At 41.6% G+C, this 26,050-nt stretch overlaps 1 protein-coding gene across 5 annotated transcripts in view; it reads right to left on the bottom strand.

Moving 5' to 3' along the window:
* The window catches only part of LOC115221630, a 33,038-nt gene extending 7,622 nt beyond the window's left edge, over positions 1-25,416 (bottom strand). The window contains exons 1-2 of one of the 5 annotated variants that reach the window (XM_036510619.1): positions 25,148-25,416; positions 21,814-22,233 (exon numbers count right to left, since the gene is read on the bottom strand). In XM_036510619.1, coding sequence (XP_036366512.1) covers position 21,814 — 1 coding nt within the window. In that variant the 5' untranslated portion in view covers positions 21,815-22,233; positions 25,148-25,416. Of the gene's footprint in view, positions 1-4,898; positions 4,918-5,239; positions 5,718-21,813; positions 22,522-25,147 lie in introns of those variants that run through there. The other 4 variants (XM_029791831.2, XM_029791830.2, XM_029791829.2 and 1 more) reach the window with 4 other exon arrangements.
* Between the last annotated feature and the right edge of the window lie 634 nt (positions 25,417-26,050).

Here is a 26,050-nt window from a genome sequence, read left to right as displayed (position 1 = left end):
TAGAAACTGTGGGAGCCTGTCTCTCTCTATATATATATGTATGTATGTCATCTCTTTTTTTGACTGAGGGCTGGCGAACCAGATGGTTGCACCAGGCTCCAGTCTTGATCTGGCAGAGTTTCTACAGCTGGATGCCCTTCCTAATGCCAACCACCCACAAAAAAACATTGGTTTAAGTGAACAGTGTTATCGTTATTGTGTATTATGTAGTCCAATGGACAGTGTGACATAACCAGATCCCTCCATGGGACAAGCCTGGGAAGAAGAACTGATAGAGACCCAGTAAAAAGACAAAAAGAAATTGTTAAAAAGAGTGGATGACCTCATACAGGGTTATCAAGTGTTGATGTGTAGGGAATGGATACACAATAAGAACCCTGGGAGTGATAGGTCCCAACTTTTAATCGGAATATTTCTTCAGGAAATAGAAAACCCCAAATTCAAACTCACACTGTCTCTTGTGTTACATGATTGCCATCAACAGAATGCTTATTAAGGGCTAAATAGTCTTTCAATGTGATGTGAATGTTAGCAAAACGTAAAGGAAACATCCCTGGCAGAAATATGAAGGACGGAACCCTGCAGGGGGTTTCTTGTCAAACCCTGCCAAGTGTTCAGCAACTCCTGTGCTTAGCCTCCGTCTTCATGCTGGATCCACAATTAAGAACAAGAAGAGGTTAAATGTGGATGCTGCTGCACAAGGTCACCTTAATTGACATTAAATCATATGAAAATCATGTCTCTGGGATCCAATCTGAGACTGGAATCACAAACAGAGGAAGATCCTTCGTTATAGTAGCATGGGTGTCACACATGTCTGACAACAAACTACTTTCAATGCCAGAGTGTCTTCATCTGCAAGGTTTACATAGGAGTAAAACAAGTCGTAACAGCATCTCACCAGACACACATCTGCATCCCTTACTGAAGTGTCCCATCAAAGTCATGCTTTTCGCTGATTCCTTAATGACAAACAGAAGAAGACAAGTGAAATATTCCAGCAGTAAACGAGCACTTCACATGAGGGAGTCGTTAGTTTTCTTATTACTCTATGAAGTCCCTATTCAAGTCAGTATTTGAAGAAATGGCAATAGAAAGAGAAAGGAGCAGTATTTTGGACATGTCATCAGGGCCCAGAACCTCAGCACCTTAGCCCCCATCCTAGAGGGAAATGAAGAAGGGGAAGATGGCTGAACAACATCAAAGAATGGAGCAGAAAGCCTCTGGTCAAAGGTTGCAATTGATGGAACACATGTTCATGGTGCCCTGACCTTCGATAATGAGAAAGGGAATAGGCACTTTTTCGCTCTGGCTACTATTTTCCATCATTCCCCTATATTCTTCAAGACAACATCTCTTCACCACCACTACTACTACCACCATCCACTCAAAATTTTTTATTGTTTTGTTTTATGTTCTGAGTTCAAATCCTGCTGAGGTGGCCTTTAGCTTTCATCATTCTGGCAGCAATAAAATAACTACCAGTTATATAGTAGGATCGACTAAATTCACTACCACCAATAAAATATGATATCCCACCAAATTGTTGAAATTTAGCCCCAAATCTACCTTAATTCATCGGTCTAGTAAAATATAGTAAAATATGAAAGTTTACCAATTATTTTGAAGAAGCAACTTCAACAAGATACAAGTGGGTAAACCGTAAGAAAATCAAGAATGAAGAATGGAGAAAATACTAAATAACAAACGGTATTTTAATGAGACATTGTTATTGGCAAGGAATGTAATAATACAAGCGACTCCACAAAGCCAGTCCTCAATGAATGTGACGGTAATAACAGACACACGAGGCCCACACAGGATCTAGTTTGATGCGATCTGTTTTAGTACTTGACTGCTGTGGTATTTTATCGAACCCGGAACGATGTAAACGAGTCTTGACTCGGGCAGGATTTGAACTGAAAACGTACAAGGAGCCAACTAAATAGCGCCTTAACGGTTCGAAAAGTCAGAAAAACATGAATTTCCAACATAGATACACGGACAGAAAAACGAGCAAAGGTTTAAAATAGTCAATATCGATCTCAGAACTGAACTCATGAATATTAATAATATTACAAGTGATGAAGTAACGTTAAAATATGTGAAAGTAAAAGGAAGAAAATAAAATTTAGACTGAAGGGACAAGTGTAGTCCCCATGGGTCCACTGTGGGTAGAGAGAGAGTGAGAGTCCTCTTTAATTACGTGGGTCGGACGAGAGGGTTTATAAAACTTGAAGGAATGTTTCAACTTCTTACACGTGCGTAGAAGAGTGTGAATGTGTATGTGTATATATGAGTGAAAGTGTGTATAAGAACGAATATTCATGTAGTAATGTGTGTATAAGTGAGTGTGCAATTGACAGCGGGTATGTATATGAGGGGAAAGAGAAGGGTATGTGTGTACGAGAGTGTGTAAGGGAATATGTGTACGAGAAAGTAAGTGATGTATGTATGTGTATGCGTGAATGTGTGTGTATATGTATAGGCCCGTGCGTATATTCCTATGTACACATTAAAAGAAGACAAACAATATATGGCTTATCGTATTGTTTCACAAATACGTATTTTGTCTGCTTTTATCTTACATTCACCCCACCCATCGTCCCTCAAATCCGATATCCTGAAAAAACAAAACCTTATATTTTATGGACAAGACAAACCTCAAAAGACAAAACAGTGAACACGAAAATTAAAAGAACAGAAAAGGTCAACGATGGGGGTCAAATGGTACAGGTCCACCAAAGAGTATAAAGGAATCGGGTGTTGTTAAGTTAAAGTCTCCTGGTTGATGGTCTTTGGTGGTTCCTGCCATCTCCGCCCCTAATTTGCTGACTTTTTTAAATATTTGTAGGTGAAGTTTTACTGAAATAACGACAAAGAGAGAGAGAGGGGGGGAGACGTTAATGATGAAGAAAATAAAGAGAAATAGTTTAATTATATAACGTGTGTGTGTGAAAAGGGCCAGGTGAGTAATGGAATGGTGATTTCTTTTCTTTCTTTGAAGAACAGTTCTACGAGAGGCGATCGGGTTTTACGTGATGAGGGAGAGAGAGAGAGAGAGAGAGAGAAGGAAGAGAGAAAGACAGAGTAAGAAAGAGGGTGGTCAGACAAACAGACCGACAGAGAGTGTGATAGAGAGAGAGAGAGAGAGAGAATAGTGACAGTATATTTGTGTAAGAGAGGGAGAGGGGAAGAGATAAAGAGAGAGAGCGAGAGGAGGAGGTCAGATAGGAGAGCAGGCAGACAGACAGACAAAGGAAGACAGGAGACGGACAGAGGTACACACACACATTAGTAATACAAATAAAAAAATACAGTCAGACAGAGAGGGAAATGCATACACACACACACACACATATAGACAGAGGTATACAGCGACATACATATACACACAAATACACCCATCACCACAGATATATACCCATTCGTAGGCGCGCGCACTCAGGGACAGATGCACTACACACACACACATAGACAATGTTACACAGCAACACACACACACACGTTTATACATTCAAATACATTTCTTCACACAGAGAAATAAACGCATATACACACCCATCCAAACACACAAGGACAGAGATGCAACATACATAGAGACAATGTTACACATATATACACATATATACACCCATCCATGCACCACCACCCATATATATATATATACATACACCCATTCAGGGCCAGAGGAGTGCAATAAATAGGACGAAAGTGTATATAAATGTAGTTGTTGAAGAAATAGCAGCAATGTGACAAAGTTGTCCTCATGCTGCACAATGTGGAGTGCATCGTAAACTGTGTAGAGTTGCATCCAAAGTGCAAGTGGTGGCCCTCACTGGGGAAGTGTTTGTTGGAGAGAGAGAGAGTGTGAGTGTGTGTATATATATATATATATATATATATGTATGTATATCAGGAAGGATGAGGAGTGTCACCGCCGTGAATATGTATAAGGGGATGCATGTATGTATGTAATATGTTGTGTAGGCCACGTATGTGATGTGTGTGTGTATGAGAGAGAGAGAGAGAGAGAGAGAAGTGTATGGAAATGTATATGGCTAGGTATCGGAGTGAATTATCTGTGTGTGTGCGTGTGTTCATACATGTGCCTGTATGCGTGAACATCGCTTGTACACACACACACATCGGTGTGTAGATTACATATATATCTGTTTTAAACGAAAGCCAACGAGGAATCCTGTACGCGGTCGCTCGACCTACTAGAAATAGCAGCCAAAAACCACCCTTTCCCAAACCCACGGTATTAGAGAAAGAAAAGGACACACCAGATATTGTACTGATAGAGACTTTAAAAAGACGAGAGGGTCATGGCTGAAATGTCTTTGATCATGTAACTGCATGATCAGAAGGATGGCCTGGGGCTAAACAGCGAATGATTGTGTGTATGTGCGAAGGCATGTATATATATATATATATATACACGCGCGCACATAACACATGAGTGTGTGTAACTAAGTTATATATTCACCTTACAGATTTGTTTGTGTGTGTGTGTATAGACACACACACACACACACACACATATATATATATACCCGACCCCTGGCTGTCGTCCACACTCTCCTTATATATATATATATATATATATATATATATATATATATATACACACACAAGGAGAGTGTGGACGACAGCCAGGGGTCGGGTAGGCACCAAAAATAAAAGCACGACCAACACTGACCGGAAGAGAGAAATACTGGGGGTCTTTTCGAAACCCATACATATATACACTCACCACAATATAGATGACGGATATACACACACATAAAAGATGAATGCACACTTGTCTCTTTTATACACACACAGATGACGGATAGACTTGTATCACACACACACAGACTCACACATATTAACAGTTAAGCTGGTATACATACAATTTCAATGGTCGGATTTATAGGCTGAAATAATTGGAAATTTGCGAGCGACATGTGTGTTTTAGGCAAAGGACCCGAGACCGAAGCGGTTCCAACCGGGAATCGAAACTAAACCAGACACGCTTCGCCGACGTCAAACTACCTCGGTATTACAACACCAGCCATCAATACGTAGAGACGTGTGTGTGTAGATAAAAGAGGAATAACATTTCTTATTTGGGCATGGAGCGATTAGATCTTGCAAAGAAGGACGGAAGACGAGATGTTGTGAAGTATATGCTTCACCCAACAACAAGGGCAGAGTCAAGGTAATGGAATAATTGAAGCAAGGCGATACTTACAGAAGAAAATGCTCTGTCACAGGAGGACAGGGTGACAGAGTAATCCAAAATGTATCAGAGGAGAGAGAGAAAGAGAGATAAATGGCTGGAGCAGCAGAAGACTCACTATACACCACTAACCACCACCACATTTACTAACATAGTCACTTACTCTCTCTCTCTCTCTCTCCCTCCCTCTCAGGATATCGCTCAGTGACTGATTGTCTGTGTAGCTCAGAGGTTAACATACAGGATTGGATGTTTGTCTACGGTTTGAGTTCAAACCACGCCGGGATCGACAAATCGTTTTACATCCAACCGAGGGCAGCTCTACCAACAAATAAATATACCAGAGATGTTCTAAAACGACTGCATTCCTTAATCTGACAATATTTTAGCCCCGTGTGGGTTTCTTTTCAAATAAATTAATACCTGATTAAAAATAATTATGTGGCGACGAGAAAATGTCAGCACACCTTGTATTAATATTTATTGAAAACATTAAGGCCAACACTTTTCTGAGGGGGCAAGTTTCGCCTTTATAAAACCTCTTCATTGAACCGAGACTTCTCTGGAGTTACGAAAGGCGATGAAAGTATCGCAAACATAATATTGTAGACGACTGTAGGCGTCGAAAGCCTATTTCAAACGGAAAGGTGTAATTAAGTGAAGACTTGTTTAATCCCAGGACAAGGACACCTATAATCAAAACGCACAGCAGTCGTTTATTCAACGTATCTTTCGTGTTTTTTAAGGCGTTGTCGCGTGAAATGGGAGGGGGGGGGGTCGAGATTCCTGACATTTGGCTGCTACGTGTAGCAGGTCAAACGACTCCGTAGAGGTTCGCGTTGAACGTTTGTCTCAGCCGCAACGGCATAACCGTATTTTCATTTTTGACTGTTTAGTGAGGGAGAGGGGGGTAGCACCCAGGAGACATGTTTCAGGCCTTTGAGATTAATGGGAGGAAGGGAGGAAGCTAGCCTCAAACCAGAGCCCTAACAGTGAATGCTAGCAGCAGAACAGACCTCGATTAAGACACCCAGCGACCAGGTGGCAGTGTTAAATAGGATGGCCTATTTGCGTCTACTCCCTCAAGAACTTACAATACAAATGGCTGGAACAAAGTCTGCAAGGCGACTCATTTAACACTCCAACGATTCTGCTTGGACTGGTGTTTTATTTTAACATCTCAGAAAGGTGAAAGACAAGGTTGACCTCAGCAGAATTTGAACTCAAAACTGCACAAGAGCTGGAATACAATTCTTCAAATCACTTCAGTCTATGCTCTAATGAGTCTGCGCATTCTGTCATATAGCTATCAATACTTAAGTACCATGTTATGGTACAGCTACCTTAACTAGGTGTTGTGTTGTAGTACAGATGGGTAGCCACATTTGGTACAGTCAGCTGTAATTGGGTACCCTGGTTTGGTACAGCTGACTGTAACTAGGTACCTAGTTGCAACTATGTACTATGTAATGGTACTACTACATGCTACTAGATACTTTATTTGGTACAGCTAGCTGCAACGAGGTACCCTGTGGAACATCGAAATACTATGTAATAGTACAGATAGCTAGGTACTTGGCTGTGGTATAACTATGTACAACTAGTACTGTGTTGTGGTACTTTGTGGTACGTGTTGCTTCAACAAGGTGATTGTAGTACAGATAGTTTAGCTAGGTACCTTGTGATACAGCTAGCTGCAACTGGGTACCTTGTTGTCATGCAGTTAGCTACAACTAGGTACTGTGTTTTGGTATAGCTAACTGTAATTGGGTACCCTGTGGTACATCTAACTGCAACTGGGTATCCTGTGGTACATCTAACTACAAACAGATATTGTGTTGTGGAACAATTATCTGCAATCTAGCACTGGATCAACCAATAAGCAAATTAAACATGTGTTGAAGGGAAGGGTACCACAGAAATGAGAAATGGTTTACAGCACAAAAGAAATCACTTTCTGTGCCTTTCCAAATGCAGACATTACCTTTTGTAGATTTCTAACATTAACAGTCACAAATTGCTCAGCTGAGCTTTGATTTTCTCAGTTGAAATGTATTAAAACTGCCATTAAAACCACAAAGCAACAAAAAGGCAAGTTGGACGCCTTGTCTCTTACAAAGTATGGTTGCAGATATGTTACGCAAGACTAATTTTGAGGATTTGATCAGACTTTGCAATTAAAAAAACGTTGGATTAAACTTTCTAAATATAAATAAAGTGGAAGTATATGAAAATTATTTTACAACTTACTGTGAGTTTTGCTTCTTTTTTGGAGAAGAAAAATTTATTTTAAGGCTTATTATTTGTTTGTATTTGGAGTTACATATATATGTTTCTTTATTACCCACAAGGAGCTAAACATAGAGGGGACAAACAAGGACAGACATAGGTATTAAGTCGGTTACATCGACACCAGTGCGTAACTGGTACTTAATTTATCGACCCTGAAAGGATGAAAGGTAAAGTCGACCTCGGCGGAATTTGAACTCAGAACGTAACGGCAGACGAAATACGGCTACGCATTTCGCCCGGCGTGCTAACGCTTCTGCCAGCTCGCCACCTAGAATTACACATATATATGGACAGCAAAACCTTTTTAAGTGCTTAGGGCCTCAATGGGTTTTAATCCGGCCCTGATATTATCATATACACTGCTCTGAAACAAGGTACTTGAAAGCAAAATATATAATTGACATAGATAGTGAGCTACCTTTTATGTAATTGCAGTTTGATTATGAAAGTAGAGCAAAGTGGAACTTAGACACATCACAACATTAAGATGGGAACACATTTATCTATTAATTATATTAGTAAGACTGAGGTCAATTGTTAGTTTAGACATTGTTCATAGAGCACTAGATCTGGATTTACAGATACATGGATGGATCTCAGACATCTGAAAAACCAGTGAGAGAGAGAGAGACATGCAAAATAAGATGTTTAGGTTATGAGTGAAGTTACTGCTGGTTTGTCACATGGTTACATGACTGACTAGACCAGTGGTTTTCAACCAGGGTTCCGCCAGTACAGTCCAGGGGTTCCGCAAGAAGTTACAAAACTGCTAAAATCAGCAGTAATTTTTAAGTCTCCTGTGCAGATATGTGTGCATAAGACAATTAAATTATTGCACAGGGGTTCCCCGAGCCAGTGGAATGTTTCCTTGAGGTTCCGCTCCAGCAAAAAGTTTGAAAAGCACTGGACTAGACTATCAGATATTGTTACACATCGCCAGTCACAATGCGCTTTGCAGTGTTTCAGCCTTCAAGTGACACCAGGCTACTAGTTAGGCAAGCAGGCCAACATTCCTCCCTGATTGAAAGGGGGACTGGAGCAATGTGAAATGAAGTGTTTTGCTTGAGAACAATGTGCTGCCTCGTCTGGGAATTGAACCCACAATCTAGCAATCATAAGTGCAACAGCCTAACTACCAGGTCACATGCCTTCACATATATACGTATAAATATATATATGTGTGTGTGTGTATAATATACATATATGGGAAGCACACCGTCGGTTACAACGATGAGGGTTCCAGTTGATCTGAATCAACGGAACAGCCTGCTCGTGAAATTAACATGTAAGTGGCTGAGCACTCCACAGACACGTGTACCCTTAACGTAGTTCTCGGGGATATTCAGCGTGACACAGAGAGTGACAAGGCCGGCCCTTTGAAATACAGGTACAACAGAAACAGGAAGTAAGAGTGAGAAAGTTGTGGTGAAAGAGTACAGCAGGGATCACCACCATCCCCTGCCAGAGCATCGTGGAGCTTTAGGTGTTTTCGCTCAATAAACACTCACAACACCCGGTCTGGGAATCGAAACCGCGATCCTATGACCGCGAGTCCGCTGCCCTAACCACTGGGCCATTGTGCCTCCACAATATATATATATATATATATATATATATATATATATATATATATATATATATATATATATATATATATATATTATATATATATATATATATATATATATATATATATACCAGCTGTGTGATAAAAAGTTTGCTTCCCAACCACATGCTTCTGAGTTCAGTCACAGTGCGTGGCACCTTGGGCAGGTGTCTTTGCTTGTCCCCCACCATTGCTTGACAACTGGTGTTGGCATGGTGACATTACCATAACTTAGCAGTTCAACAAAAGAGACCAACAGAATAAGGACCAAGCATTAAAAGTCCTGGGGTCAATTCATTCAATTAAAATTCCTCAAAGCACTGCCTCAGCATGGCCATATTCTTATGAATGAAGCAAGTAAAAGATACATATCATCATCATCATTGTTTAACGTCCGTTTTTCCATGCTGGCATGGGTTGGACGGTTTGACTGAAGTCTGGAGAGCCAGTGGCTGCACCAGGCTCCAATCTCATCTGGCAAGGTTTCTACAGCTGGATGCCCTTCCCAACACCAACCACTCCAAGAGTGTAGTGGGTGCTTTTATATGCCACCGGCATATATATATACACACACATATGAAGCATCATATGTCTATATGATGTATGTTGGCGCTACCAACACGGACAACAACTCTACCAAGACTCCTATGGTTGTTAACGCTCTACAATGTTCCAATGACAAGCATGGAAATGGTGAAGAGGAAGATAAATGCCTCCAAAGATGGCAAGGTATTCCCCCAAGCCTCACTTGAATAGGCCAAGATAAGGACAGTTACAATTTCCCCTGTCATCTGTGGTGGAGGAATTTAAAGTAGCAAAATGTAATGTAATGATGTAGAGAGACTCTAAGGATGAGCTTGTCAGACATGCAGGTATGACCACAAGGTGTGGGCGAAAGTGGGTAGCTAGCACTCAGGCTGAAGGGATGCTTGAGCTATGCGACATCACTGGAGCAAGGGTCACTAGGGTCTTGGGTCTTCCTGTTTCCAACAATGGAAGAAAGCAGACACCAGGGAGAGGTGGGCCATGGCCCAGGAAGTGTTGTGGTCCCAGGAGGAGGATAAAAGGAAATCAAGAGTTGTGGAGTTGGTATCTCAGGGTGCATTGACTGACCTGTGGAGGCTAGAACCTTTTCACTTCTTCCGGCTGGGGGGTGGGGGTGTATGACACATTCCCAACACCAACAAACTTGCACAGATCGGGTTTGAGGGAAGACCAGCTGTGTAGACTTTGTGGAGAAAGGGGCCCTCTGGCACACATCTTGGCAGAGTGCAGAATAACACTTTCTCACGGCAGATAATCTACATGAAGAACACTACATGTATGATGGTGAACGCTACATGTATGATGGTGACACACATTTACAGCTACCATGTGATGTCAAGACAAGGAGACAGTAATACACACACACATGATGGATTTCTTTCTGTTTCCATCAACCAAATCCACTCTCAAGATTTTAGTTGGTCTGAGGCTATAGTAGAAGACACTTACCCAAGGTGCCATGCAGTGGGATTGAACCCAGAACCATGTGGTTGGGAAGCAAACTTCTTACAACATAGCCATATATGCACCTGAATCTCTCTCTCTCTCTCTTTCTTTCTTTCTCTCTCTCTCTCTCTCTACATGTCATTGGCTCCTCCTAGTTTCTGAATATTTCTTTGTCTGTGCCTTTGATGGCTGGCAAGACTGATTTTCATGTGGAACAATTGTCCACAGAGGTCATATCTGGTGGTTAGCAGAGGCCTTGGTTAGAATTCGCAGGTCTTTCATCACAATTGTTTAACTTCTTCATTTATTCAATGTTCTTCAAAATGTCCAGCACCAACCTCAATGAGGTCACACCACGTTTCCCTTTCTTCTCCTCCCAGAATTTAGGGCAAAGATCATTGCTCTTCATTGTCTGTTTCACTTGCGCTTTGTAGCATTACACGAGGCAGCTGTATGATCTCTTTATATTTTTTTATTGCCCAAAGGGGGCTAAACATAGAGGGGACAAACAAGGGCAAAGGGATTAAGTTGATTACATCGACCTCAGTGCATAACTGGTACTTATTTAATCATCCCCGAAAGGATGAAAGGCAAAGTCAACCTTGGCGGAATTTGAACTCAGAATATAACAACAGATGAAATACTGCTAAGCATTTTGCCCGGTGTGCTAACGATTCTGCCAGCTTACCAATCTCTGACCAATCCTGAGTTTCTTCGGCACTGGCAAGAGGACATGGAGTAGCAGTCCGGTACTATTCCTGTGGTGGACATGGCTTTCACATCTGAGGCAATGTTTGATGATGATGATGATGATAACCTCCATGCTGTTGGCATTGGCCTCTTCAAGGATTGCAATGTTGTTGCCGTTGTCATCCCATTTGATGCTCATAACTGAGAACAAAGTGTCCCGGTGGAACAAGGTCCACATCCCACAACCACAGAGTAAAATGGAAACAACCACAACTTGATATGCCATCAGCTTCGTTCATAATTTCAGGTTCTTATTTCCAAATGGTGGTTCACTGTGCTTGAAAAGAAATGTCAAGTTAAGCAAAAGCATGGTTGCCCTTGCACACAGGTTCAATCCCTGCAACCCTCTCCAGATGAGCATCCCTAATCTTGCAAGTGTTAGTGCCACATAAAAAGCATCCAGTCCACCTAGTAAAGGGGTTGGCATTAGGAAGGGCATCCAGCTGTAGAAACCCTGCCACAACAGAGGCATGGAACCTGAACAGCCCTTCAGCTGCTGCCAAACCCCATCCAACCCATGCCAACATGGAAAACAGATGGATGATGACGAGGAAAGAATTTTCCAAAAGTGACCTGATTCTGAAGTAAGAAAACTGGTCTGCTTGTTCCGGTCCAGTGGAGCCAGGAATAATGCAGTTCTAAAGACAACCCCTTCCAAAGGAAGTAGCTTTATCCAAATAGTGAGTGATTAGAGTATGACAGAGGGACCAGAACAGGTGTCCTGTTGTAGGGAAGATACATGGTTACCCCAGATGGGAAAGGGTGAAGATGGTTTAGGGTGTGTGATAGAGGAACAGGGAGGAGGAATCTAAGAGAAGTGGTTCGGTGGTTGGGGTAGGTGAACTGATGAAAGTGTGGAAGGAGAGTAGCAGATGGGGACAGAAGGAATGCAGGGAGTGATGAACCTGGGTGGAAGAGGGGTCAATCATGAATAATGAATAAGTATATCTAATCCATACCAGCAAAGGAAAAACAGACGTTAAATGATGATGATTTATATAGAGGTAGACCCAGGAAGACATGGGATGAGGTGGTCAAGCATGATCTTCAAACATTCAGTCTCACAGGAGCAATGACAAAAGACCGAGACCTCTGGAGATACGCTGTGACTGCAAAGACCCGACAAATGTGAGTTCATGGCTGTTTCTTGCACCAGCTTCACATAGAAACCCCAGCCTATCCAAAGTGCCTTGGATCGCAGGATGGCTTGCTGTGCTTACCTTGGATCATAGGGCAACCTGCAGTGCTTGAGGAGACCTATTGAGTCAAGTACATCAACATTCAAAATGAAAAATGTAAACTGTAGTTGTGATACCTGTGCCGGTGACATGTAAGAAGCAATATCCGAATGTGGCCGATGCCAGCGTGGCCTTGACTGGCTTCTGTGCTGGTGGCATGTAAAAAGTACCAACCAATTGTGGCCACTACCAGCCTCCCCTGGCACCTGTGCCGGTGGCACGTAAAAAGCACCCACTACACTCACGGAGTGGTTGGCATTAGGAAGGGCATCCAGCTGTAGAAACACTGCCAGATCAGAATGGAGCCTGGTACAGCCTTCTGGCTTCCCAGACCCCGGTCAAACTGTCCAACCCATGCCAGCATGGAAAACGAACGTTAACGATGATGATATATGTGTGTGTGTGTGTGTGTGTTTGTGTCTCCTTGTCTGGACATTTTGTGATCGTTGTAAATGATCATCATCATCATCATACAAAAAGTGCCATTTATTTCAAATCTTCTGTGAAAAACATGTCTGGCCCAGGGGTGAAATATTACTTTGCTTGGAAACAAGTGAGGATTGCCAACAGGAAGGGCATCCAGCCATGACAAATCTGCCTCAACAAATTTTGTCTGAACCATGCTAGCATGGAAAAGTGGATGTTAAAAAATGATGATGATGACAACATATAAGTGTGTGTATATGTGTATGTGTATATGTGTGTATATATTGAGTAATTTCCAGTCTGGGTTTTGCTCCAAGTATTTTTCTTTTCCGTCCTTTATGTGGAGAGCCTTCACACAGTTTCCATTCCAGTCTTCCATTTCCCTCTTATCTTATTCTCAGCTCATTTTTTCCCCTCATTAATACACTAACCCTATATATACCCTAACCCTATACCCTATACCCCATATATACCCTAACCCTATATACATATGCTAGAAATACTTTATATATTTTTTATAAGAAAAATCAGATAATAGAGTTTCAAAAGTTAAGAAAGTTGATTTTACTGAAAATGGAAATAAATAAATTAATATTCAATGTTAATTAATGAAATCAACTTGAAACTGGAAAGGAAAAGTTCAGCAGGAACAGCGAAACCCTTTGATACGAAGGGGTCAAGTGGGAACGTTTAAAAGAAATGAAGAAGTGACAGCCAGCAGAAACACGAGATCTGCAACAATTTTAAAACACCCACCATACAGACATAAGTGTCAAAGTTGAAAGAATGGAAAAAATCCTATTATTTTGGATAGAGAATAGGGTAACGGTAAAGACCCCTTCGGTCATGAATGGCCATGGAATTGCACCTAGAAAGTTCCCCTCTGGGGTACAAGCCTGTATTTAATTATATAAACATAATTGGATTTTTTAAATATCAATTGGCTATGGGGGTCCACCTGAGTAAAATAGGAATCAAAAGGGTCCATAAGTAAAAGAAATGGGTTAAGGATCACTGATCTAACCCATGCCGGCATAAAAAAATTACCATTAAATGATGATGTTGAAGATATATATTGTTGTTGGAAATTCTCGTCCCTTTGATGAATGAGAGTTCAGTTAGACAAAGTGTTCTCAGTTGCATGTTTTGCCATTTGGCCCCATGTGGGAATACAAAGCTACCCAGGATTTGCAGATCTGGTTGCAGACATTGCAAGAGTAGTCTCAGTCATTTCGAGGTAGATAGAACACTGCTCTACCCTGGGTTGGTTCCTCCTTCAGGGTGTAGATCATGGCTGCCTCAGAGTCAGAGATGCCTTCATAGCAAGAACTTCACCACTGGACTCCATTCAGTGCTTCCACTTCTCAGATCTTCACAATTCTTTTGCAGGTTTTCAATCAGACTAAAAGACTTGCATGCAGAGGATCCTGCTTTATTCCATCTCAAAATATAAGAATCAACGTCTCGCCAGGCAGCAACAATTCCCTGTTGGTGTTTTGGCCCCTTCAACCACAACTCCAGAACTACCTGCCTCAGGATACCCACTGATGAAGATAATAAGACAACTGGACATCAGGACAAATTTGGTTTCATCACACATGACCGATCCCTATATCTCTGTGTCAACCTTAATGTTCTACCTTATGGAACAAACCTTTTCAATCACCGTCTCTTTTCAGCTAAATATATTGGCTCCCTTTTATCTGCAGCTTATGACAATGGTGTATCCTTTCTCCACCGCTTCTTCCACCTTCATTTTCCTTTCATCATTTGATGAGATCTTTTCACTTTAGAAAGGGAGAAAGCAATATTTAGCATCAGGGTCAACTGAAAACTGCTATGTCCTCTCCTACTCTGAATTAGTCTTCTTCTTCAAACTCTATTCCTCAATATTTCTAGTCGCTCACCATTATTAATTCTCTTCAGCCTCTCCTCTGCTACATTATCCACTATTCTTTGTACTCTCAACACTTGATTTTGCTGTCATGTGTATCTTGTGGACAACTGGAGAATATGTATCTTTCCACATATGCCACAAGTCACTTACCTCTATTTTCCAACAGAGGACTAGGAAACATATTGTACATGGAGTGAACCAAAAAAGGAAAAAAAAAGGTTCTGGTCATCTCCCATGACCAAAGTTCCCTCTGTCCTATTTGCTGCTATGTCCAAGCAACACAGTCAACTCCACTGAGCCCAGCAACTTCCTACATCTTCCTTCTTTATCTTGTCAATCACAACATCCCTTTTATTCTAATTCCTGATGCGATATGGTTTAAACTCAGAATTTCTGAGGCCTTCCCTATAGATCTAAACGGATCCTATGTTATCTCCAAGAAAGGGATTTTTTTTTATTATTCTAGAAGAATTTGTAAGTGCAGAATTAACAAATGATTTGTTGACCGAGAAGGTCACCAAACGTCACCTGTTGCAATTCTGCTACAAACAACATCATTGCTGGTAGCTGTCTCTCAGTGTAGGTTGAAACACACCTCACCCACATCTGAACATCACCAAACTAGATATATGATGAGGAAGATAATCATCATCACCATCATCTTATATCAACCGTTTTCCATGCTGGCATGGGCTGAATGTGTTGTTGAGAGACAAAGTCAGGCAGAGAGAGAGTCAGAGCAACATTGTAGTAACTATTTTGAGTGGAGTCAAGTGACTGGGATGTCGACAGCACATACGAAAGGGAGTTGAGGATGAGAGCAGAGAGAAGGTGTTAAGAATGAGGAATGACACTTGTAAGATACGGATCAAGAGAAAAGGAGAGGAATAACTGGTGGCAGGGAGAGAGGGTGATCTGTGGAAAAGGAAATGGCAAAGGGATGATACTGAGAATGAGGAATAGACGCCTAAGTGGTTCCAGAGTGGTTGGCGTTAGGAAGGGCATCCAGCTGTAGAAACCTTACCAGATCAGATTGGAGCCTGGTTCAGCCTCCTGGCTCAAACTGTCCAACCCATGCCAGCATGGAAAGCGGATGTTTAAACGATGATGATGAACCCAGACTACCCACCAATCCTTATTTTTTATTTATACTTTTGATCTTAATTTCTTTTCATTACAACCTTGCCACCTGGCAGGTGCCCACGCAAAATAAGCTCTAAAACTCCACACACACACACACACACACACACAACAAACGAATTAATTCAAGACTACATCATCATCATCATCATAATAACCATTTAAAGTCCATCTTCCATGTTGGTAAGAGTTAGAGGGTTCAACATGGTCTAATGAACCAGAAGACTGGGCCAAGCCCCAATGCTTCATTTGGCCTGGTTTCTATGGCTGGAGGCCCTTCCTAACGCCAACTACATTACAGAATGTCTAATATGCTTTTCTGTGGAACTGGTACTATTCAGGTTGCTCAGTAACTCACAAGAGAAGACCATTTTAACTGAGAGGATGGAGTGAGTGTTGTGATGAAGGAAGTGGTTTTATGCCAGGTGTTGAGAGGTTTAAATATGACGAAGGGACAGTACTATCATCATCATCATCATCTTATTATCCCCTTTTCTATGGCCACATAGGTTGGACAAAATTTGTTGAGGCAGACAGTCAATGGCTGGATGCCCTTCCTGTCACCACCCCACACCTGTTTCCAGTCAAGGTAATATTTTCCCAGGACCAGACAGGTTTCCACACAAGGCTGGAGGCAAATGACACTGCATGCATGACAGTGACACTCATTTACAGCCATCAAATGAATATACAGAATTATATACAAACATAGATCTATACCTATACACTTTGCATGGTATATAATACCAGCACAATGTCTTTTCCAAGATGTTGCAGGTCAGATTTACAGGGTCTTGTCTAAGTGTATTTTGGTTAGCAGCACCCTATTTAAGCCTTACGACCTTGTTATTAGATCCAAAACTGTGACCTCACTAATTCCTTCCAATTTCTGATTCCTCTACATCCCAAACCTCTCCACTTTATCCCAAACTATCACTTCACAGCTCCTCCTTACACCTCAACACCTAGCTATATATACACCCTCTAAGCACTTCCTTACACCTCAACACCTAGCTATATATACACCCTCTCAGCTCCTCCTTACACCTCAACACCTAGCTATATATACACCCTCTCAGCTCCTCCTTACACCCCAATACCTAGCTATATACACCCTCTCAGCTCCTCATTACATCAACCCCCAATTCAAGAGTCTCCCTTTCACTCCCATCTAAATTCCAATATGGTGACAGGCTTTCATTCCTTTGCACAACAAAATAATTTCTTGATATTCAGTCTTTCTTAACAAACTTCATCGACTTCCTCCAAAATCAACATTTCATACACAGCAAAAGAATACAAGTTATCGTTCTGCAGTTATAAATCTTCTCCACAACCAGTGCCAGACGACATCACAGAACAAGTCTCATATTTTACCATTTCTACAGAGAAAGGCGCAACATTTCTCTAATCTTCTTCTCTCCAGCCTCAAACCAAATTGTTGAGATACATTTTATATAAAAACAAAAGGGTGGGGGAGTGTCCTCAACTTGGTTGACACAATAAGTACGATGCAGGGATCAACTTCACTCTGTTATTTATAATTCCAGCCTCCTCCACATTAATTATATTACCTGGGTATTTTTAAGATCCCCAACCACTCTACAGCCTTCATCAAAAACCAATCAAATCATTAGCAATCTCAATACTTTTGTTCATCATCATCATCGTTTAACGTCTGCTTTCCATGCTAGCATGGGTTGGACGATTCAACTGGGTTCTGGGAAACCCGAAGGCTGCACCAGGCCCAGTCAGATCTGGCAGTGTTTCTACAGCTGGATGCCCTTCCTAACACCAATCACTCCGTGAGTATAGTGGGTGCTTTTTATGTGCCACCGACACAGGTGCCAGACGAGGCTGGCGAACGGCCACGCTCGGATGGTGCTTTTTACGTGCCACCGGCACGGAAGCCAGGCGAGGCTGGCACGGCCACAATCGGATGGTGTTTGTTACGTGCCACCAGCACGGAGGCCAGTCGACGCGGTGCTGGCTACGGCCACGTTCAGATGGTTCTCTTATGTGCCCCCGCACTGGTACCACAAACTACAAATTCCATTGATGTTGATCGATTTCAATTCGATTTTTTGATTTTCACTTGCCTCAACAGGTCTTCACAAGTAGAGTTATGTGTCCCAAGAAGGAAGGTATGCACAGGTGGACTGACTACGTCCCAGGTAGGGGCCACGGGTTATGGCCTCACTTGTCCTGCCGGGTCTTCTCATGCACAGCATATCTCCAAAGGTCTTGGTCTCTGGTCATTTCTTCGGTGAGACCTAAAGAGCAAAGGTCGTGCTTCACCACCTCATCCCAGGTTTTCCTGGGTCTACCTCTTCCACAGGTTCCCTCAACCGCTAGGGTGTGGCACTTTTTCACACAACTATCTTCATCCATTCTTACCACGTGTCCATACCAGCGTAGACGTCTCTCTTGCACACCACAACTGATGCTTCTTAGGTCCAGCTTTTCTCTCACGGCACTTACACTCAGTCAATTACACATCCATCGGAGCATACTGGCTTCATTTCTTGCAAGCTTACGCATGTCCTCAGCAGTCACGGCCCATGTTTCACTGCCATGTAGCATGGCTGTTCGTACACATGCGTCATACAGTCTGCTTTTTACTCTGGGCGAGAGGCCTTTTGTCACCAGCAGAGGTAAGAGCTCTCTGAACTTTGCTTGGTTTTAGCTAGGTTGACTCTCCCATAAATTTCAGTTTCCCCTTTTTGTATCCAGTTTTTACTGTAAAGCACTCAAGTCCTGCATAATAGTCTTTCACACTGAAGCAAGTCACTTCCTGCGGTCACCCTCTGCTAACACTTTACACTTAATTGTGTTAACTTTCAAATTTACATTCACAGAATCTGAATGAGGACCAAATTGTTGAGATACATTTTATAAACATAAAGGGTGGGGGAGTGTCCCCAACTTAGTTGACATAATAAGTACAATGCTCAGACAGAGATCAACTTTGCAGAAATTCTTGATGATGCTTGGCCTATCACCACCTGATGCTTGGGTAGCCTTGATTAGAGTTCATTCTGTTGCAAGCATTCATTCAAACTTCTGTTTGCCTCTTCAGCAACATTTTATTGGCAGATTTTGAGGTTGGATGTTAACCAAACTAATGAGTGTGGAGGCCTACAAAGGCCCTTAACATTTCACTTCCTCCTTTAATTTGTAAAATAAAAGAAGGGTCCCTAATCGATTTTATCAACAGTTTCCGAGTCCCTCACCTGAAATTTTCATGAATCAATCATAAATGTTAGAACTGTCCACAAATTTCTCAGGATTGACAATGACAAGTTGTTTCTTTACCAAAATATCCCTTGTAAGTTTTGTCCCCAGAAATATAATACAAGTGGTCCCACATCTTCATATCAATTGAAACCACATTAAACCACCCACTCTCACTTTTGTCATTTTCTTTCTACCACCTTCCACTTCATCCCTCAATCAGATACCTTAGTAAACTCTCTTCCTTCCATTTATATTCATCGAACGATGGAGTGGAACGATTTTTAAATATTGATCACCTAAATCGGTAACTGCAGCATTGATTCCCCTTATGGTAGGACTTTTCAGATCTCAGCTCAGTCACTAACCTTGAATGTGCAACGGTCCTTAATATCATAGGCCCCTGTTGCAGCCACAGCAAGAAAAGGCTATCCTTATGCCACATGCACTTATAGAAAATGCAAGGGTCCTTTATAAATATCAGGGACTCTGCTACAACCTCCACAAACATTCTACATCACATCTAATAAGCCAACAATCTGTAAACTCCCGAAGGCTCCCCCATGAGCTAAGTTTAAAAGGTGTTGAGTAAAACCTTTCCGAAACTGTGGGACACTTCATTTAAATAAAAAGGGGATCATTGGTAGGGAAAAGCTTGGGAGACACTGGTTTATGTGGTCACTGAACCTGTTAGAAATGGCTAAACTCACTCCAATCACATCATACTTTCTTTTAAAAAATGGCACATCAGAGAATGTAGTCTAAAATTCACAAAAAGATGGGATGGCCATGGTGGAAAAGCCTTTAATTACAACAAGTAATTAATATTCAACTTGCACATATAAAACAAGTTATAGCCACAGCTACAAACCACTCCTATCACATACAGAAGGTCAAATTGAGGACCACACTTGTAAGTTAGTAATACATCGAGGATTCTGCGACCATGGGTCTCCAATACTATTTCTGGACCACATTCCTTCGTGATAATACTTTGCTTTCTCTTCATTACAAACAACACGTCTACCTTCCGGGATCGGATAGTTTTTCTTAAACACAGACATTTGTATATCTTATTCAGCTCACTCCGTAGTAAATGAGTACAAGTCGAGTGCAGGCTGCAGCCTTCACTCACCCTCCAGCTGACACATCGTCGATATTCTGCTGGGTCAAGGGCAGAAGGGCCGAGATGGTGGGTCTACATAGGCACCTAAAGCAGTCAGCGAAAGCATGGTACATGCCACAATCTCTGCTACACTTTTTCGCTTTACGTAGATTTCTATACACGGAAGGTGTGTGCTTTCTTTTTTACGCCTCAGTAGCTGAATAGCTTTCCCATTTCTAACCACTCAACTGGAAAATACGCGATAACTAGTATCAACTAAAATGTCTGATAAACGTAAGAGTTAAGTTAGGAGCACAAAACGGTGACTAGATCAAGGTTAGAACTCTTGACTGTCTGGTCAGTGGCACAGTTCAATAACCTTCCAACCATCGTGCCTTCACTGTAACAGACGAACCGGGGAAGAGGCGATACGTAGACCGGCATCCTGAAAAGCAAATATTCCACGAAATATACATGAACACTCGTGTGTGTGTGTGTGTTTATGTCTATATATATATATATATATATATATATACACACACACACACACTCGTGGCATTTTTAGAGGCAATATACATAAGAATAAAACGATGTACATAACACTGCGTGTGCACATGGGTACACGCGCTATACATAAACGTACACTACGTGCGTGTGTGTGTGTGTGTGTGTGTAGATGAGGGAGAGGCCCACTGTAGTGTCAATATTGTGTAACAGTGAACAAATGAATGTGTGTATGCAAGCGTGGGTGTGTGTGTGTGTGTGTGTGCAAACTGTTTTTCTATGTCTAAATACAATTGTTGTTTAACCCTCGGTCAGCCACGATCGGCTGCACCTTGCATCAAATACCTTTCAACCATGACCAGTACGTCTTATATTCATTCAGACGATTGGGCGGGATTATAGAAAGATTAGGCTGTAATTTCTAGCAGGTCGGGCGACCACGTAAAGGTTCCCACATTGTTGTTTCAGTCAGTTGGCTGCGGCCATGCTGGAGCACCGCCTATATATATATATATGTATGTATGAGTTATAGTATATACGGGTGTTAATGACTTAAGTGTTTGTGTGTATGAGAAAGAATGTGTGTGGGATTTTGTAAATGCGTGTGTGAGTGAGATCAAATAAATGCGTGTGCGTGCATGTATAGGTGTGTGTGCATGTGTATTTGTGAATACGTGTGCTAGTGTGTTTATGTGTAGTGCATGTGTGCACGTGTGAAAGGCTTTGCGTGTGCTTGTGTATATATGTGTATATATGGTTTAGTAAATGCGTGTGGTCTTTATTACTTGTGCGTATGCATGTGTAAATGAGTGTAGGAGTGAGAGCATGTGTTTATGTCTACATATTTATGTGTTATGTATGTGTATTTGTTATAGGTGAGTGAAGCTACACACTCATACTCACTCTCAGGTTGGTTTGAAGTGAGACTCTGCCAGCAGGCCGCTGCCTGTCGAAGTGAAGTGTTGTAGAGATATTTCAAGTTGAACCCACCTTAACCGTTCTTGGCACCGAACCGAGTGTCTTTTACTGGAGCACGGGTGATGATGGAACAAGGTGGGGTGGGTCGAGTTCCGAATAGAACCACAACCACAACAACAACAAGGGTCAGGAGGAATTCCAGGACGAAGAGACAGACACACGTTGACGACGATGATGATGATGATGAAGGTGAAGCTCCGAGTTTCTATATATATAGGCACTGTCGGTGGGGTTGGTCAGGAGGAAGGTATCCAAGCGGTTGGTCGTCGTCCAGAGGTATGTGGTGCCATGTGGGCGGTGCTAACCATTTGAATTGCAATTATGAGACATTTGGTGACAGATCTTCTAAATAAATAATAATGGTAGAAATAGTAGTTGTGTTGATAATATTAATACTGCTCATGTGAATTGAGATGATGGCAGAGATGTAAAGTGTGTGTTGTGAAGGGGAAGAGAGGAAAAGTGTGGTAGATAGACCGACATGAGATAGAGAGATGGGGAGAGGGAAGACTGACGAACGGACAGGGTGAAAGGAAGGAATAGAAGAGAGAGGGGGAAAGACAGAGGTGAGATGGTGAAACTGTGAGGGAGAGAGAGGAAAGAAGAAGGAGACAGTACAGGGATGGATGATAAAGTGAGAGAATAGAGAGGGGGGAAAGAGTGGGTGAAACAGGGAGGGGGAGAAGAGAAGAAGAAGTGATATAGAGAGCAAAGAGAGAGAGGGAGAGGGGAAAAGAAGAAAAAAGGGTGATAATGAAATAGAGATAAAGTGAGATAATATCGAAAGAAAGTGAGAGGGTGATGTTATAGAGAGAGAGAGAGATTAAAAGAGAGAAGGAAAGAGGATGGGGGTGAAAAAAGGGGTAGAAAGTGAGGGGAGGAAGAAAGAGAAAGATAAACAATGAAGAGAGTGGAAGAGGAGCAATGAAGTAGAGAGAGGGGGAATAGAAGGGCGAAAGGAGGAGGAGTGGCAGTAAGAAAATAAGTGTGTGAAAGAGAGGATAGAGAGTGTCAAAGAGTGACAGAGAGAGGGAGAGATTGTGACAGATATGTGAAAGAGAGAGAGAGAGAGATCAGAGAGAGAGTGAGTGTGTGAATGAGAGAAAGAAGAGTGTGCAGGAGAACGATAAAGAAGTATATGTCAAAGAGAAAGAGAGAGAGAGAGGAGGGAGGCGGGGGGTTGGATGTCTGCAAGAACGAACATTATCATCATTAGCATCATTGCTATCACCATCGCCATCATCATCATCATCATCATCATCATGGTGATGGTGATGATGTTTGGTACGGCAGCCGCCGCCGAATGGAAGTTGGAGTTTTAGCCAGGTGAGGAAGATGGCTGGCAACCTTCGACTCCATCTAGACTTTATAAGTTCGGGACATAACATAAAAACTATGAGCTGACATTTTCTACACACTTGCTGTGTGTGTGTGTGTGTGTGTGTGTGAGAGAGGGAGAGAGAGTGTGTGTGTGTGTGTGTGTGTGTATGTATGTATGTATGTATGTGTGAGAGAGGGAGAGAGAGAGTGTGTGTGTGTGTGTGTGTGTATGTATGTGTGTGTGAGAGAGAGAGAGAGTGTGTGTGTGTGTGTGTGTGTATGTATGAGAGAGAGAGAGTGTGTATGTGTGTGTGTTTGTGAGGGCAGATAGTGTTTACAATGTGTAGTTGTGTATGTATTTATTGTGTATTGAGTTATTGTGTAATGAGAACAAAATGATAGTATACACACACACACACACACACACACACATATATATATATATATATATATATATATATATATATATATGTGTGTGTGTGTATATATAATCGTATAACAGTCGTGTATACTTTAATACTTCGTGGTCGTGTTGTTCTATTCCCCGGTCAGCCCAGGTTGAATAGTTTGTGATCAAAGGAATTCCAGCCGTGACCAACCAATATTTTCAGACAGTTTATTTCTGACAATAACAAAACAACACCTTCACCCCAACCCCGTTCTGTCTTCTTTCTTTTTTTCTTTTTGAAAAAGATGGTAGACTAATTAAAGAGATTTGGCTGCTATTTCTAGCCGGCTGTGCGACTGACTACGTTGAGGCTTCCTATATGTTGTTATATGTGTAAAAAATGTAAATTTCAGTGGTGTGTATGTGGGTGCGAAAGAGAGAGAGAGAGCGAGGGGGGACAAAGAAGAAAAAGAGAGATGAAGGAAGAAAAGAAAGACGGAGAGAGAGAGGAGGGGGGGGGGTTAAAAGAAAGAGTGGATATATGGGGGGGAGGAGAGAGAAATCGTAAAAGGTAGAAGGATATGAGAAGATGTAGGGAGAAGGGGAGAGTGAGGAGAGAGAGAGGAAAGGACAATGATGATGTTGACCATAAAAGATGAATGAATGAATGAGAGGGACCGGTAAAGGGGGAGCTGGAGAGAGTGGGGTTGATATCATATGAAAGTGGGGTCAAAAGAAATGTATAAGGTGTAGAAGGAGAGAGAGAAAGGAAGAAAAATGAGATGTAATGAAAAAATTGAGGATTGTAAGAAGGAGAGAGAGAGTTCGATGCTGAGAAGAAAGGAAAGGACAGAGAAATAAGCCGGGGGGGAGCGAATGGGGAGAGCCAAAAGGAGGGAGAGGGAGTAATGTGTGTCAGTTAAACAAAAAATCGAAAGGTACACTTCGGCTGACCATTAATTAATAAGGTGTGGTTGGTTTCATCTTTACATCTTCGGTTGACAACGCCCTTGGCTCTTAATACTTAGGATGAGGAGAGAGGAGAGAAAGGATGTTTTGGTCTTCATGCAGTTCTCAGCAACATTAGAAAGTCGAGCCATCAGACGACCACTCGAAAGACTAAAAAATAATAGCTAAATCCCCTTTAAATCAACCCTACTACCTTTAAAAAAGGACACTGGATGCGCTACGATTGCTAAAAATAGAACGGATTAAAATGGCTTGATTACTGGATCAGGACTGACCTAGGGCTACGCAATTACAACTACACGTTACATAATTTAGTCTTACACAATATCTAAAAAAAACACAGACAGGGTGGTCATGGTTGGAACATTGTTTCATGATAGGTTTGCAGTCAGGACTAAACTGGAGCAAAACAATAACTATACGCTAAAAGACAGGGTGGTCATAGTTGGAACATCATTATTCATCTGGTGGATCAGGATTGACTCGGGATCGAACAATAACATAAAAAAAAACAAATGAAACGGTATGGCCTCAGTTAGGAATCGAAACTGGACCGTTGGGGTCGGCTAAGCGAGAACTTACCTCAATTTTATGCTGCAATGGATTGTTGTCGATTTGTAAATTTCGTTCTTTCGTTTGTCACTAACACACGTCTATGTGTAGACGATTATACACGTGTGTGTAAGAGTGTATCTGCATACGCGGGTGGATGTAAAAATATATATAAACAACGATATGAGACTGGTTCCGTGTAGCAGTGTTGATATCACAGACCACACACACTTACACACGTGTTTGTACACAGCTTTACACAACGGTGCGTGTGTGTTTCAATAAAGTTCTATACGGAAGTGCGTATGTTAAAGTATGTATATAAATGAGTATTCGGTTGAATGAAAGAAAAAGTAAAGAAGGAAGGGGGACGAGTGTTCAAATCTAGGAACGGGACAAACAGCCAAGTTGTGTATCTCAACTCCTGAAGCATCATCATGCTCCAAATTAAACTTAGCTTGGAATCGAACCATTTTCTATGAAGGTAGATTAAAGTGTTACTTTGATCTTGGCCAAAAATGCTGATTAGTTGTAGAAAGAAGTCTTACACATTGAACTAACTTTATATCATGTGCTACAGCATGGCACAACCCCTTAGCTTAGATCGATGTGTAAAACAGACAGATAGGTATGTAAGGCCGAAATAATTGAATCCAAAACGTCACACTTGCAGGGAGCTTAAAATTCAAATGATGTTGTTTTTAACACTTTTATTAAAAAAAAAAATACCCCCCATTTACAAATCTGTAAATTATTATAAATTCGTTAATTTTCAGGAACCTAACCAACTTCCCGGAATATTTCTGAGGGAAAAAAAACTATTGTGTTGGAAACAACATTTATATTTTTGACAGTTTCTTTTATTTATATTTTTGTTATCGATTAAGCCATCTGTAAATGTATTGCAATTAAGGAGAATCATTTTTATCATTC

This window comes from Octopus sinensis, linkage group LG18 (genome assembly GCF_006345805.1).
Source record: "Octopus sinensis linkage group LG18, ASM634580v1, whole genome shotgun sequence".
Taxonomy (NCBI): Eukaryota; Metazoa; Mollusca; class Cephalopoda; order Octopoda; family Octopodidae; genus Octopus; species Octopus sinensis.
This window is presented reverse-complemented; position numbering and strand designations above follow the sequence as displayed.